Source organism: Ammodytes marinus (genome assembly GCF_949987685.1).
Source record: "Ammodytes marinus genome assembly, chromosome: 21".
In the NCBI taxonomy this organism is placed as follows: domain Eukaryota; kingdom Metazoa; phylum Chordata; class Actinopteri; order Uranoscopiformes; family Ammodytidae; genus Ammodytes; species Ammodytes marinus.
The window spans coordinates 14,387,764-14,402,902 of NC_137225.1; the positions used below are offsets into that span (position 1 = coordinate 14,387,764).

At 41.7% G+C, this 15,139-nt stretch overlaps 1 protein-coding gene across 3 annotated transcripts in view; it reads left to right on the forward strand.

Annotated features, from left to right (window-relative positions):
- Window positions 1–15,139, forward strand: part of ncoa2 (nuclear receptor coactivator 2) — a 61,691-nt gene that overhangs the window by 20,161 nt on the left and 26,391 nt on the right. For all 3 annotated transcript variants that reach the window (XM_080049748.1, XM_080049750.1, XM_080049749.1), the window contains exons 3-5: window positions 4,247–4,354; window positions 6,136–6,308; window positions 10,362–10,465. In XM_080049748.1, the coding sequence (XP_079905874.1) occupies window positions 4,266–4,354; window positions 6,136–6,308; window positions 10,362–10,465 (366 nt within the window). In that variant the 5' untranslated portion in view covers window positions 4,247–4,265. The remainder of the gene's footprint in view (window positions 1–4,246; window positions 4,355–6,135; window positions 6,309–10,361; window positions 10,466–15,139) is intronic.

Consider the following 15,139-nt stretch of genomic DNA (forward strand, 5'->3'; position numbering starts at 1 on the left):
TTTTTCTTTTTGCGGGGAGCATGCACAAGCATTATTTATTAAAAAAAAGAAAATAAAGAAAATATTTTAAAAAAGTGGGGGGCCCCACACTAGGTCTTGAAAGGGGCCCCGAGATTGTTAAGGCCGCCCCTGGGCAGCAGCAGCAGCACGCAGTTGAGGTGCTGATACATTTGAGCAACTGCGCCTTCCTTTAAGCAACACTGCTGCCGTTGTGTGTGTTCGGACTTCTTTTGCATCAAAGCCTTTTAGATAATACAATTAGAGGTTTTAATTGAACGCTGTCCATGCATCGGAGTTGATTGTAACTTAAAAACAGAAACTAACGGATGGAGGCGGCAGTTTCACATGGCTCTGTGTATTCAAACTCGAGACAGAGCCTACTACAAACAGATCGCGGAACTTAGCCGTTCCCCTAGACATCGTTAACGGGCAGGATATCCCTGACTATCATTTTTGTCCATCATACCGCAGAGTTTTTCAGCACAACGGCTCACTCCACCCGCTCACACCTGCGCGGTCTCCCGTCGATTTTCACCGAAACAGGGTTGCATTTGCTGCTTTGCACTGATTGGATTTCTTCCCAACTTGTCCCACAGAAAGAGTAGTTCTGATTGGATCTCTTCTCCATTCGTCCCGCCCTAACAGTTTCGTCTAGTTCCTATTCGTAGACTATAGTGTCAGTTAAATTAGTCTCAGTCTTCGTCATCTCATCTGCCTTTTTATTTAGTTTTTATTTAGTTTACGTCCGTGAAAAAGGTTCGTAGACGAATATTTTTCGTCATAGTCTTAGTCTACGAAATTAACACTGCAGTATATTACATCAGAAAATAGTGCATCTGATTAAATCCTTTTACAAATATTTGAAGTTCATTCTTTCTTACTGTGCATCTTACATACTGTATAGTTCTCGGTGGCTGATAAGGTTGTATGCCTGACACTGCTTAAGAACTCAGAGCTGACAGCTGAATGAACTGCACATTTAGTAGATGCCTTGCAGTATGTGCCAATCAGTCTTATACATAATGAGGTTACTCGCCCTACCCCCACTTACCCTACATTGCTCATAGTCGATGATAGCAGCACACACAGCACAGGTGTTTCAATGGATGGCATGGCAGTCTCATATGCATGCATGGATCTGGGCTCAGCCTTACCAGTCATGTCACCACAGCTTTTAACATGGCTGGCAGGTCATTTCATTGTCTGCATGCTAGCTAAAAGCAAATGCTAGTTAATTTGTTTGTTGATGACGAAACAACAATATAGATTTATGATAGTTTAGTCTCTCTCTTTTCAGTTTATCCCCTTCCTTTTTATTACTGTGTAGTTTGCAGTACATACAAAGAGATAAGACTCTAGACTACATATGCTTTTAACTAGACTGAACTGAATTTTAAATATTATCAGTTGAGGATCTTTCTGAATCTTACACAGTTGAATTGACTTTAATTGATTTCCCCTCATCTTTTCCCTGTATCTAAATGAATCTGGTTAACAAGGTGAAATTGGTCTCTGTGCCTTTTTTCTTTTTTTGATCGGCTAAGTGAAAGAAATGTGAGTGAATAATTAATATGCATGTATCGTACTGAAGGTAGATTGGCAAGCATCATTTGGAACTAAGCTCTTTAGTCGTACCTGCATTCAAAGCAATAAATATAATTGTCCGTCATCATCGACAGCCCCATCTATTAACATTCTGAAAAGGACTGCCTTGACATCTGTGATGAGTGATGACTGTGTGTGTGGTTTAGTGTGGAACGCACTGCTGAACAGATTTTTTTTTTCTAGGGCTGATTTCTTCCACTCCATTAGATCTTCAGTTTGATTGGACATATTCATTTTATTTTTAGAGGAAAAAGAAGGGAAATAATATAATACAGGTGTTATAGACACTGCAAATGGTTTGGGAAAAGATGTGTGTGTATGTGCACTAAAGACAAAACAATCAAAGCAACCTGCTACCATTCACTCAGTTCCACACTTTCTGAAAGAGCTTTTGCATGAAAGAGGAACAGTCACCCATCGGCCAATGTTGATAATTAACTCAGTGACCCTTTACAGTAAGTGCTAACACCAGTCCCCAGCTGTTTATGGCTGCGCAGAAATCCAGAGCATTCTCTAGGATTAGAAATCCCTCTCTATTCTGCCCGTGTTAAGATGGGACCCCCCAGCAACACAAGCAGCCTGCCAGCCTTGCCGCCCGGGCTGTCTGCGTTGGTGTCATTGAGACGTGCCATGCACTTCCAGTCCCTCTCTTATTTGTCTCAACGTACACTGACCCATCATTACTGCCATGTCAAGGAGACCAAGGCAACCAATCATTTCTAGGCCCGCCGGGACGAAGCACATCCAATCAGATCTAGAATCCCCATGGTAACTTGCTGCTGGAAAGCCCGGGCTGCAACCAATAGGGACGGAGAGTGTCTCTTGGCTAGGAGAGTTTAATAGCCTCTTTCTGTTGTCATTAATAAAAAGCACATAACCTCTGCTACAGAGACTTTATATTTCAGTGGACAGCATAGAGACACCTAAATGGCATTCGGAAAGAGCGTAATGCAAGGACACATGCAGAGACACGTTTTGTGTTGGCGGCCTGGTTATGCACTGTACAGGCCAATAGTACTCAAGTCACTTGTCAACAGAACAGTGGAAATGGGTTTTACCCTTCAGAGTCTCCTCTGCTTTCCCTGGCCAATCGCCGCTGCTTTGACTTCCATTGGAGCGCAGACCCTACCATTAGCTTAAAGTAGGTCACTCCAGGCCAGGAGGGAGCCACACTCCTAAGTTTGCATGGTCACTAGCTCCCTTTTTTTAGTTTAGCCCTAGCCCCTTCTTGCCAAGCTACACTATTCCTCCCCAGCTCCACATTGTGCTGTGCAGTACTCTGTTATGCCTTATGTAATGGCTGAGCAGTGAGCGGTGTGTGTCACACAGCCGTTGCCATGGTTAGAGCGGCGGAGAGTGCATCACAACACTGCACGCCCCCACCGTGCTGTGGAGAGGGGGAAAAAACTTTCTTTTCCTTTCTTTTTTCTTCTTGCCCCTCTCTCCATAACCCCCTTCTCAAAGCAGACGGCCGCAGATCACCCATCTTTGCACGGCCCAGGAAGAAATCATTTCCATGCATATATATATTTTTAAATGTCACCATTAGCTTTGGAAGACAAGCGTTCATATATTCTACTCTGCAGATATTGTCTATTGAAATCCAAGTCCATTAAGCCACCATCAAATGCTGGTGCAGATGATGCTGGTAATTAATAAGTCATTACTTTGGTCAATAATTGATTGTCTTTCATTTAGTGGCATGAAGTCGGAGCCTGTGCTGACTTTGTCCGGGCCAGAGAAAAGGAGCACAATGTAAAATGTGACGGGTGTGGATGCTCTCCGTCTGCAGAGGAGCAAAGTAACATGGTACCCCGAGTCTCCAAATGCTTTCTCCAGTCGTTCTGAATCACTTAGTTGATTTTGGATTCATAACCCAACATATATTCATTTCATCTTACATTGCAGAGAAAAGACAGCAGTGAGTGGGGTGTTGGTATAAGTGGGGGGCGGGGAAGCCCTCAGCCAAGCTTGTCACTTTGGATAGCGCAAAACAGTCACAGCATGAATTCTTACTTTCTAAAGATTTGTTTTGCTCTGTCGCTCGGTTTCGAAACAGAGCAAGACATGATGCCATTCTTGCGTTTTCATATGTTGAGCGACAACTTCCAAAAGCCACAACAGGTAGAGCCCTCGCTGCAAACACAGACACACGTTGTGATTTACAAACCCCTCCTGGCTGTTACTGTGAGCCGGCTTTGCTTGCTGCTATATCGTGTAACGAATGGCTTCTTCTCGGTGCACGGCGAGAGAGAGCGCACAGTCTGGTGCTGTGGGCAAAGTGCCGTGTTCTCATTTCAGTCTCTCTGGGGAGAGCCGCAACCATCAGAGAGAAATGATTGAATCTCTCTCTCCGCTCCATTTTCACTCATTTCTCCTGGAGTGGATCAACCTGTGCCCCCCTGCGCTGGATTGTGTGTATGAATGTAAGTGTGTGTTTTGTATGCAAATGGCATATATGCTGGCGTGCATTGCTCGCACACCTATATAAGTGGTCCCTGCATTGTTCTGCTGTAGGAGTTCGTAGTCCATCCATCAAGTTTTTTTGTTTATGTGTGTGTCCGACCGTGTCCCCTCACTTTCTATGCCATACATTTACATTTCATTAAAATCTTCTGTCTCTTGTGTGTTCATTTTTCAGACGCTGATATGCATTGAGGATGAGTGGAGTCGGTGAAAACCCATCTGACCCTGCCAGGGCAGAGTCGCGGAAACGCAAAGAATGTTCCACCGAACATCTAGGACCCAGGTAAGTCTTGTAGCTCTGCAAAAAAAATCCACCACTTGGAGTCCTTTCTTCTTGATTTAAAGCTGCATTATGCAATTTCAGGGGATGGGAGGGGGGGTATTATATTAACAGAGCCTGAAGTTACTTTTACTAAATATATCTTCTATGCTTGTAATGGTTAGTATTGAATAATTATATCGTCATAAATCAAAACTATTATTTTGAGGCACCTGGAACCAAACTTAAGACAAGAATATGTTTAAGTGAACTGTGGGCGCTGCTTCTATAAACAACAACAGTAACTGTTCAGTAAGCTTTCTAACTCCAAGCAGGGTTCAAAAAAGAAAAAATTCAGTTATGAGAATATACCTTAGATCAGTGCTTCTCAAATGGTGGGGCGCGCCCCCCTTGGGGGGCGCCGTGAGTTGTTAGGGGGGGCGTGGGCTACCTTGATTTCCAACTGACCAAAACAAAATATATATATATTTTTTTTAAGTGCTAGCAAGCGCGATGTGTGCTTGTGTATGGTCATATCCGCACGAAAGGCCGCGATTTGCAGTAAATAAATGTCCACATGTGTCTCCAAGTGTCTCTGTAGGCTATTTAAACAGAAATCAAGCAAGTAGACTAATAATAACATTAATGAATTATAGGTTATCGCATCACAGAAGGCATATTGGCCTATAATAATAAAAAAAACACCACCTTAACTATGTTTACAGTTTAAAAATGTTTTGAATGAAATGCAAACCTCAGTTAATCATTTGCTCTTGTTTCTCTGTCCTGAGATTCACACAGACTGAGTACTCTTGTTTAAATGTTACAAATTTAGCTAATAAACTGAACTTTGAATTTTTTTGCTGCAGAAGTTATCTCAGCTAATTTTATAATCTAACATCTAATTTGATAATAAGGTGATTGTATGCACTATGCAGAATGCTCGTGCCAGAAACTCATACAGTGGTTTTGTACAGATGAATAAATAAATATTAGCAGGTTCTCAACAGTATTTCAATTTAGGGGGGGGGGGGGGCGCGAAAACATTTCTGTCCCCTAGGGGCATGACAGAAAATAATTGAGAACCACTGCCTTAGATTATGTTCTCTGACACACCCAAAGTACCATAGTGCACCTTTAATTCTATATGCTTTAAAGCGAGGGTGTGTGGGACAAAGTGCAGTCAACCTCTCCATTACAAGTGTGTGGTCAGTAGCTTGGCCACTGTTTTGCAAAATGTATTACTTTTGTAAGACAAACATGATGACGAACAAAGATGATTTTTAGAATATTGGAGATGGTTTAAGAAAAATCAGTCTCCTCCAACTCCTTATATTTTGATATACTTTCCATACAGTAACACCCCAGTGGTACAGTAATGGCTGTATGCTGTTGCAGCAGCTGACCCTTGGGCACTGTTGACTGTCTTACAATAGATCTTCATAATTCAGCTGAAGATACGCACTCAAAAATGTTTATTGAAGCGCTGCCCCATGCTGGGACAATAAAGAGGCCTATTGATATATATTTAAAGCCATATGAAGAATAATTGACCCTGGACTTACCCCCTATTCTGACTCATCCATTTATTTTGTGTGCAGTAGATGTTAGGGTCATTTGTTAGCTATGATAATAAGGTTTCAATTATGTCTTTGAATGGATCTGCCCATATTGCTATTATGGCAGAGTTTTTCTTGCCATACATGCATTTACCCACAACGGAAGCTCTCTGCCCTCCCTCCTGCTGTTACCCTTGCCTTGGCTGCAGTTTCTCACTCCCTCCCCTGTTCTCTTTGTCTCCGCAGTCCAAAGCGGAGCAACGAGAAGCGCAACCGCGAGCACGAGAACAAATACATCGAAGAGCTCGCCGAGCTGATCTTCGCCAACTTCAACGACATTGACAACTTCAACGTCAAGCCTGACAAATGTGCAATCCTGAAGGAAACTGTGAAACAAATCAGACAAATAAAGGAGCAAGGTACAACTTCTTAAAAAATGTATATATTTTTATGTCTATAGAAAATACAGCTATGGGGAAGAATAATGAGTTGCCTTTCAGCTGGCTGCATCTGAAACATTAGTTTATTTTGTTATTTTTCACAACATATACCCTAGCCTAAGTGCACACACACATTTATTTGTTTAACGCTTGTTTTTATTCATAGCTATTTATTCTGTAAATACGGTGCTGTAATATCATGACTATGCTTAGGATGATGTTTTTGTTTTTAAGGCTTTAATATAACCACGAGTGCCACAGGTGGAAATCTGTTGGCAGAGGCATCAGGTTTAATTGCATAAATATTTTGGTCTGATGTTATTTAAGGTTCCCCCACATCACTTCATCATATAATGTGATGAACCAGAGCCGATTTTTCATTTTTTTCTTTTTTTTTTTCCTGCTTACATCCTGAGCCAGAAAATCAGGATAATGCATCAGGCTGCACTTGCTAGCCTCTCCTTCGTTTTCCAATAAGTTAAGTTCTGTCTGTTTGCATTTTTCCCCATGTTGGAATTACCAAACCAAGATCAGTGGAATACTTTCTTCTTTTTTTTATTTATTTTTTTTACTGGTCCAAACATAGCTAAAGCGGGGGGGGGGGGGGAAATAAGTTGTATCTTTTATTTTGGTAAATATTAACACAAGTACTAAATTGTGAATAAGATTGAACTTAATCTATATTGCACTCTTCAAAACAAAGTGCTTCACAGGGCAGAACAAGTAAGGCATCCACAAAATCAATATAAAACTGCAAGAAATTCACCCAAACAAAATTCTCAAGTAAAAGAAAATGTGTTTTGAATTGAGATTTTAAAAGAAGTGAGGGAGTGTGCTGCTGACCCTATTTGCCTTGGGTAAAGAGATCTCGAGTCTTGAGGTTCTGACAGAAAATGCTCTGTGACCTTTTTGTTGCTAGAGTCTGAAGCGTGCCTACTAGGAAGGGAGAGCACAGCTGAGTTTACCAGTACACAAAGAGTGGTATACATGAATCACTGCGGGTAATGATGTCATCTTGAGTTCTGTGACTCACCGAGCTAAGCGTTATGTAATAGTGAGCAACGTGACGCAACAATCACACAAAACTCTGGCTACCGTCTGTCCATCCCTCTCCCACTCTACTGTCTTATTCCACTCTCCCACCACCCCCTCACCCACCCAACATCCCTCCATCCCATTTTGTTTTTATTTTGTTTTTACGCTAGGCTAGAGTGACATCTCCTGCCTGCCTTTCGAAGGCATAATTGTGTTTGTACAGCCACTATGGGGGGAAAATGCTAAACAGTCATTGCTTTTCAGCCTTGTTCTTAAGAGCTTAATGGCCACCTTTTTCCCCCCAGCCAACATAGAAACAGGCTGCTAGCTGCCTTCATCTTGCACAGTTCAGAGCAGGCGGCCATTTCAGCAGCCATTCGTTGGTCCTTGTTGTCGGACGGACGGACGGACGGGGGGGGGGGGGGGGTTCACTGAAAGCCCATTTAGATGTCTTGATGGTCAAAGCATTTGTTCTTTGTCATTGCACAACATCTGTCATCTGTTTAGTGTAATTATCAAAGGCTGTGTAGTGTTGTTGGTGGTGGTATTCCAAAATCTCTCTTTCTATAGGCCTGTTATTTTCCTTCCCGCCCTCCCAATGCACTATACTGTGTAAAAGATTTTCTCAGTTTATGGTGACATTAAGTATTAAATTACACTACTGTGACTAAACAACCCTCACTGATGGTTGTCACAGCTCTGCAGAAAAGTGCAATGCAGCGATGATGATGGCCTTGTTAAAGAGAGAAAAAAATCTAATAAAAAATGGCCTCCTACATGAAGCTGTTTATTCCTCCCTGTGTGTTCCTCCCATGCTGGTTGCATACATTTTGCTAATTGAAATCAGGATGGAGTTGTTTGCGTTGCATAGGCTTGGTATCCTTTTTTTTTCTTCCTTCCGGCTTGTTGCATATTAATAGACAATATGTTGAGTAATGATATCTTTATGGTGCATATAAAATAATGGCATAGACAAGAGTTTTACGGCCTCCATTACACTCTCCTTGCTCCTGCCAACACAGGCAAGACCAGCTCCCATTGGCTGGAATATACAGTAGCTACTAGCTGTAGCTGTTATATTACAAGTTATTCATATACATACGAGACAAACTATCAAAATAAACTTCATGAGAGAGTAGAGTGTATGGCGAACATATTTACACTTAGTCAAATAAAATGTGTTTAGAACACATTTATTATAAGAGTTGACCAAAGGCTTTACAGTCAAGGAAAACAACACAATACAAAGGAAAAGATCAAATGAACAGACTAGAAGAAAAGCTCTTCTACTACTGGATGATGTGGTTACTCCCAGACACAGCTCTTCTAAATGGCCAGTTCCTCCCTCTCTGTCTGTGGCACAGTTCTGCTGTGGGATGGAGAGGCGGTGAGGGGCTGCAATGACACTGAGTGATGGGTCTGTAGCCAGGGCAGCTGTGCTGGTGTACTGGGCCCCGCTGGGCCCGGAGAGGTCCTGCTGATGCACACACCATTAATGGTGAAAGAGATGAATGTGGGTCTGCGCTGTGTTGCGTGAGCCCACAGCACAGGGGGGAAACCTGCATTGGTGTCAGCTTTGATACGTCTAAGGGAGGAAGGAAAGGACATTATTTTGTTTGCTTTTCATCACAACATCCTCCCACCATATGGTCAGCCCTCATCTTGGCAAGGTGTGACAGTTAAATGTGTCCCCTCCCCACACCCCTACAGCCCACTCATATTCCGCCTCTCATCATCATCTCCAAAAGTAGGGCAGCCTACGCTCTGAACATAAGGCTTCTCTGCATGGTTATTAACCCAATCACTCACATGGACAAATGCACAGCACGGTGCTGCAGGTACAGCAGCTCACAGGATACTCTTGAGCTCCACTCCCAAGTAAACCAATCACATGATTATTACATGTAGGAGTTGATGGCAATGGATTCAAAGTTGCCACGCCTATGACTGAAAAATCGGAGCTGGGCTAGTACAATAATTTTTTTTGTGTATTTTACTGAGGTCCAGTTTGGTAATACTTTGGACCATGTATGTGCTCCAGTCATATCCATACTTGGAAATCCAATAGGTGGATGAGCTCACGAGCAGACACTGCCAGCTCCGTTATTTGAGAAAGGCTGCCTTAGCTTATGACCCTCTGAAATCACGATCCTCAAATTGCTGTAGCGGAAAAACATCACACCAGCTCAAAGATATAACCGGTGTGTTGTTGACAAATGTGTCATGGTATACAAAGAAAAAAGAGATTTCCTTATATCTTGACGCTTAAAATTACGCTTGAAGTTATGTTGTTAATTTTGAATTGTCTGGTTTATCATGTTTATTGTGTTTATTAATCTACTGCAATATATAATATATACACACAAATATGTTGTCGTCAACACTCTTTAATCACAAAAAGTATAATCATTTTTTTTTTTACTTTTTGGGTAAACATTCACCCTCTGCCACTTGACCACATAGTGGCAACTTGCTGCTATTTCCGGAGCAAGAGTTGTTTACACACTGTCAGTGTTTCCATTATAGCCTCTTTTTTTTACACATGACAATGCAATCTATCCAGTGGATGCCACCAGCGTGCGTGGCAGCTGTGTGCTCTGACGCACTTATTTACAACAACCTTTCACTCCCCTCCGCTGCTCGGTGCCTGGGTCAGAGACACGGCAACATGTTTTGACCAAAGGGACAATATGTCCTTGCTTTTTCAGCCCCAACGAAACTTGTTAATAAAGTCTTGTCAACAAGCGACCCCTTTTTGAAGTATGTGGGTCAATATCAAGGGGAGAGCAGCAGCAGCAACAACAACAAAAATAATTCCCTGCAACATGCATGTTTTGGTGTAATTTTTTCTGATGCATTTATGTTCTCCATATTCACAGAATAACTGACCTATTGTAACTACAGGGGATATGTTCATAAAGTATAAAGTTAATACCTACCTACGTTGCTTTGGATCTGAGATCTCTAAACTTTTGTCATTGACTTTCCTGTGAACAGAAAAGGCTGCCGCGGCAAATGAGGAGGAGGTGCAGAAGGCGGATGTCTCATCGACGGGCCAAAGTGTGATCGACAAAGATGCCTTGGGACCAATGATGCTGGAGGTGGGTACAGGGCCTCACTTGCTAATTCATGTGTCATCATACCACACACTGAAAACTCACCCTCACACTCAACGGATACACTCTTCCCTTTGCTTTCACGAATGGTATATGATTACCAATGGCATCCTCAGTGAAACAACCACAAATGGGCCAGTGGTGGTCGTGTGTGAGTGTAGCTGTATGGCGTCAAAGCTGCAAGCGTCTTGTATCTGCCCCCGGATTGGCCGTAAATCACCGCGCAGAGCAATGGCCTCGTTGTCCCGCGGAGGGCCACTGAAGTGCCTACGTATAATGGGAAAGAAAGCAACAGCCCTGGCGAATGAATCAGTCCATTGAGTCCTCTCACTCACTCACTCCCTCATTTCCTCCCTCCCTTTCTTTCTTTCCTCCTATCCCACTCCTTTTTCAGTTCTTCTTTCTCTCCCTCCCAATCTCCTCGTCATTTGCCTCTAGATCTGTCCTGTCATGGAATATATATAGCTCTCCTGGTCCAGCGTCACCGAATCGACATACTAACTTGCGGCTAAATATAGCCACCGGCGCAGCCTGCACGCTTTCCCATCTGTCAGCAAGCCCCCAAAACACAGCGATCGGCCATTGACACCCGCTCTGCTCTCGCCGCAGGCCCCCTGTCCTGCCAACCCCGCGGGCTCATTACAGGATGCTGCTAGGAAGAGAATGGCTGTCGAGAGGAAACGCACCCACACGCCCCCTCTCCCACCCCCTACATGACCCCTCCCTTCTAGTTTCTCCACTGCCCACTCGGAGGCGGAGAAAAATAACATACATACACATAGTGTGTTGTTGTTTTAACCTTCTGGGGAGCAAGCCGTGGTCGATCACATGACTTTTGTGGCATAAAGTTTGCATTCCTGGTAGACATATATGTTGACTGGTGTGCGGTCTGACGACATCATCAGTGAATAATAAGCAGACAATAGAGACCAGGGCTGCTTCAGTTGTTATATTATATAGAGTGGCAGTGGCAATGTGATTCCTGAATTTCGGTACTTATAATAAAAATAAACTATAGGTGTTTTGATATAATACTTGAAAAATATAAAACCTTTTGTGGGGGGAAAAACTTTTTTTCATTTAACAAAAGAAGCAACATTTCTCAAATGTTGATTCCAAATAGCTATTTAAGAAATTACAGTCTAAAATATGTAAATATTATTGATATGAGTAGATATATAATTTAAAGCTATTGGGCCAAAGTTTTTCATGTACATGCATATGGGTTATATTCAAGCCATCGCCAAACAAGTTGAAACAAAGTTGATCATGTCCACAAAACACTCTGTGTATTTCTCATTATGCCAGCGTTTACAAACTGGTGTCTATCTTAAAAAAAAAACCTTGATAGAAGGTAGGAATACAATCCACAGGCAATCGCTGAAGCTTACCTCATGTAGATGTGTTGGCAGTGTTGTTGTAATTACTCAAAATTCCTCATGGGGGCAACAGAAGTTATGCACTATAGCTTGAAGTAGATATATAATTTTTTTAGATTAATAATACAAATCCAACCAGACATTTAATGTCATATTTAATCTCTTGACAGTTTTCGATAGTCAGTGTAAAAGACATATTTCTGCCTGTACCAAGTATTTTGGTTTGATAACAAAGGAACTCGTATCCTATCATAAAAAAGAGTAACTTTATATACAGTGGCTTGCAAAAGTATTCATACCCCTTGAAATGTTCTACATTTGGCCACGTTACAACCACATACGTTCATTTATTTTATTGGGATTTTATGTGATACACCAACACAAAGTGGCGCATCATTGTGAAGTGGAATGAAAATTAAACTTGGTTTTAAAAATGTTTTATAAATAAAAAACTGAAAAGTGTGGCGTGCAAAACTATTCAGCCCCCTGAGTGAATGCTTTGTAGAACCACCTATCGCTGCAGTTGCGGCTGGTGAATTTTCTTTTAGGTGGGGCTGAAAGTTTATAAACCAAACCCCTATAGGGAGTCTGGGGGGATCTTCCCCCAGAAGATTTTTTTGTGATTTTCACATACAAATGAAGCATTCTGGTGCATTCTGACAAAATAATAAAGACAAAATAGAACATTTACTTGTAAAGACAAATGGGGCAGGGGAACTAGGTTTTAACTTAATTTATTTGCCTTGTAGAAATCAGCAAGATTAAAAGTGCAAATACATCAATAACAATTGAGAATTATATAGTTAACATTCTCTCTCTCTCTGGCGTTAATCGGTATCACACCCAGAAGTACAAGCCTTCAAAGACTGAATAAGAGATAATAAAAGTTGAAATAAATCATCAGCAAGTGCTGGGAAACAAGTGATTATGATCACTGATAAAATTAATACATAAACACAAATTGTGACCATATGTCTTGTGTGCGTCACACCACCACCATAGGTTTGCAGAGAACTATATATATATACAATATGCACACTAAAGGCATGATGCCAACATAGGTTTGCAGAGAATTATTTACAATATGCACACTAAAGGCATGATGCAAACATAGGCAATAGGTGAGGTTCTAGTGTTATGAACTTGACAATCGCATAAACAACCAACGTGATAATGGTAAGTCTAGCAGTAATCATACATGCTCAAAGTTTAAAAAAGCACTGCATAATATTTTGAGTTGCACTACTCATAGACTGTAGAAGAGGGGGGAAAGCTGCTACTACAACTGCTAATAGGGATGTGACATCACAGAAAGAGAAATGTAGGGTTAGACAGTGAGACCATAAAACACTCTTTCTGCCTTTTCTCAGGCTAGGATGATCCGATTTCAATTTTATTTGCACATTTATACTTCATCGGATCTCAGAGTTCAATACACCTTCATATTCCAACCGGTGAAGTAGGCCTTTAAGTAAAATCAAATAGTTTATTTGCCTCAAATTAACACACAAAAAAATAGATTTTTTTTATTTATTTTTTATTGAATTTTTTGGGGGGCGGAGGGGGGGTCGGTGCCCTAGCGTGATGCAGCAATTTGGGGCTGACATCGTGCTAACTGTGTAGACACAAAGTGTAGCATACTAAAGCACTAAAACATGTGTCAAATGTTTTCAAACTTGTCTATAATTGTTCAGACACAATAATCAAAAAACCTTGATCATGGAAATTTTACTTTGAAAGGCAAAACACAGTTTTTTTAGCTTAAATGTGCTTATATCTTATTCCTTGTGTCTCCCTTCTTTACAGGATGAGTCAAATGGATGGCTCTTCTTAAATATGTGGTCACATTTCCAATTTCTCTCATGGTTTTCTAGAAACAAGGGGTGGCACAACTTCCAAAATGCACAACTTAGGCCACTCTCCCCTACAATGTATTACAACACACCTGCTGCTGATGTAAATAGGCTATAGCATTAATGCTATTCAATTAAGCTACCTCCAGGGCAGAAATACATTTCACACATGATTGCTAAAAAAAAAAAAACGGCCGATGCCGATAATTCCGAAATATGTGAAAATCGGTTGGGCCCTACCCTATACACACCATCACCACAGTGAAACATGGTGGTGGCAGCATCATGTTATGGGGGTCCTTTTCCTCAGCAGGTACAGGGAAGCTGGTTAGAGTCGATGGGAAGATAGATGGAGCCAAATACAGGGCAGAAAACCTGTTAGAGTCTGCAAAAGACTTGAGACTGGGGCAGAGGTTCACCTTCCAGAAGGAAAACTACCCTAAACATACAACCAGATCTACTATGAAATGGTTTAAATCAAAGCATAGTCATGTGTTAGAATGGCCCAGTCAAAGTCCAGACCTAAAAACAATTGAGAATATTGAGAAAGACTTGAAAATTGCTGTTGACAGACACTCTCCATCCAATCTGATGCTGAATCTGAACCTTGAGCTATTTTGCAAATAAGAATGGACAAAATATATCAGTCTGTGTAGATGTGCAAAGCTGGTAGAGAAATACTCCAATAGATTTGCAGCTGTTATTGCAGTGATAGGTGGTTCTACAAAGCATTGACTCAGGGGGCTGAATACTTTTGCACGCCACACTTTTAAAACCACGTTTCATTTTCATTCCACTTCACAATGTTGCGGCACTTTGTGTTGGTGTATCACACAAAATCCCAATAAAATAAATGTACGTATGTGGTTGTAACATGACAAAATGTGGAAAATTTCAAGGGGTATGAATACTTTTGCAAGCCACTGTATACTCACCGGCCACTTTATTAGGTACAGCGGTTCATTTTCTTGTTAACACATATAACTAATCGGCCAATCACATGTCAGCAATTCAATGCATTTAGGCATGTAGACCTGGACGGGACAACTTATTGAGGTTGATACCGAGCAACAGAATGCAGAAGAAAGGGGCTTCGAACATGGCAGTGTTGAGGGTGCCAGGAGGGCTGGTATGAGTATTTCAGAACCTGCTAATCTACTGGGATTTTCACTCCAAACCATCTCAAGGGTTTACCGAGAATGGTCCGAAAAAGAAAAAATATCCAGTAAGCGGCATTTGTGTGGACGTAAAATGCCTTGTTGATGTCAGAGGTCAGTGGAAGATGGGCATACTGGTTTGAGATGATAGAAAGGCAACAGTAACCAACAACCAGGGTATGCAGAATACCATCTCTGAATGCAAAACACGACCAACCTTGAAGCAGATGGGCTACAGCAACAGAAGACCCCACCGGGTGCCACTCCTGT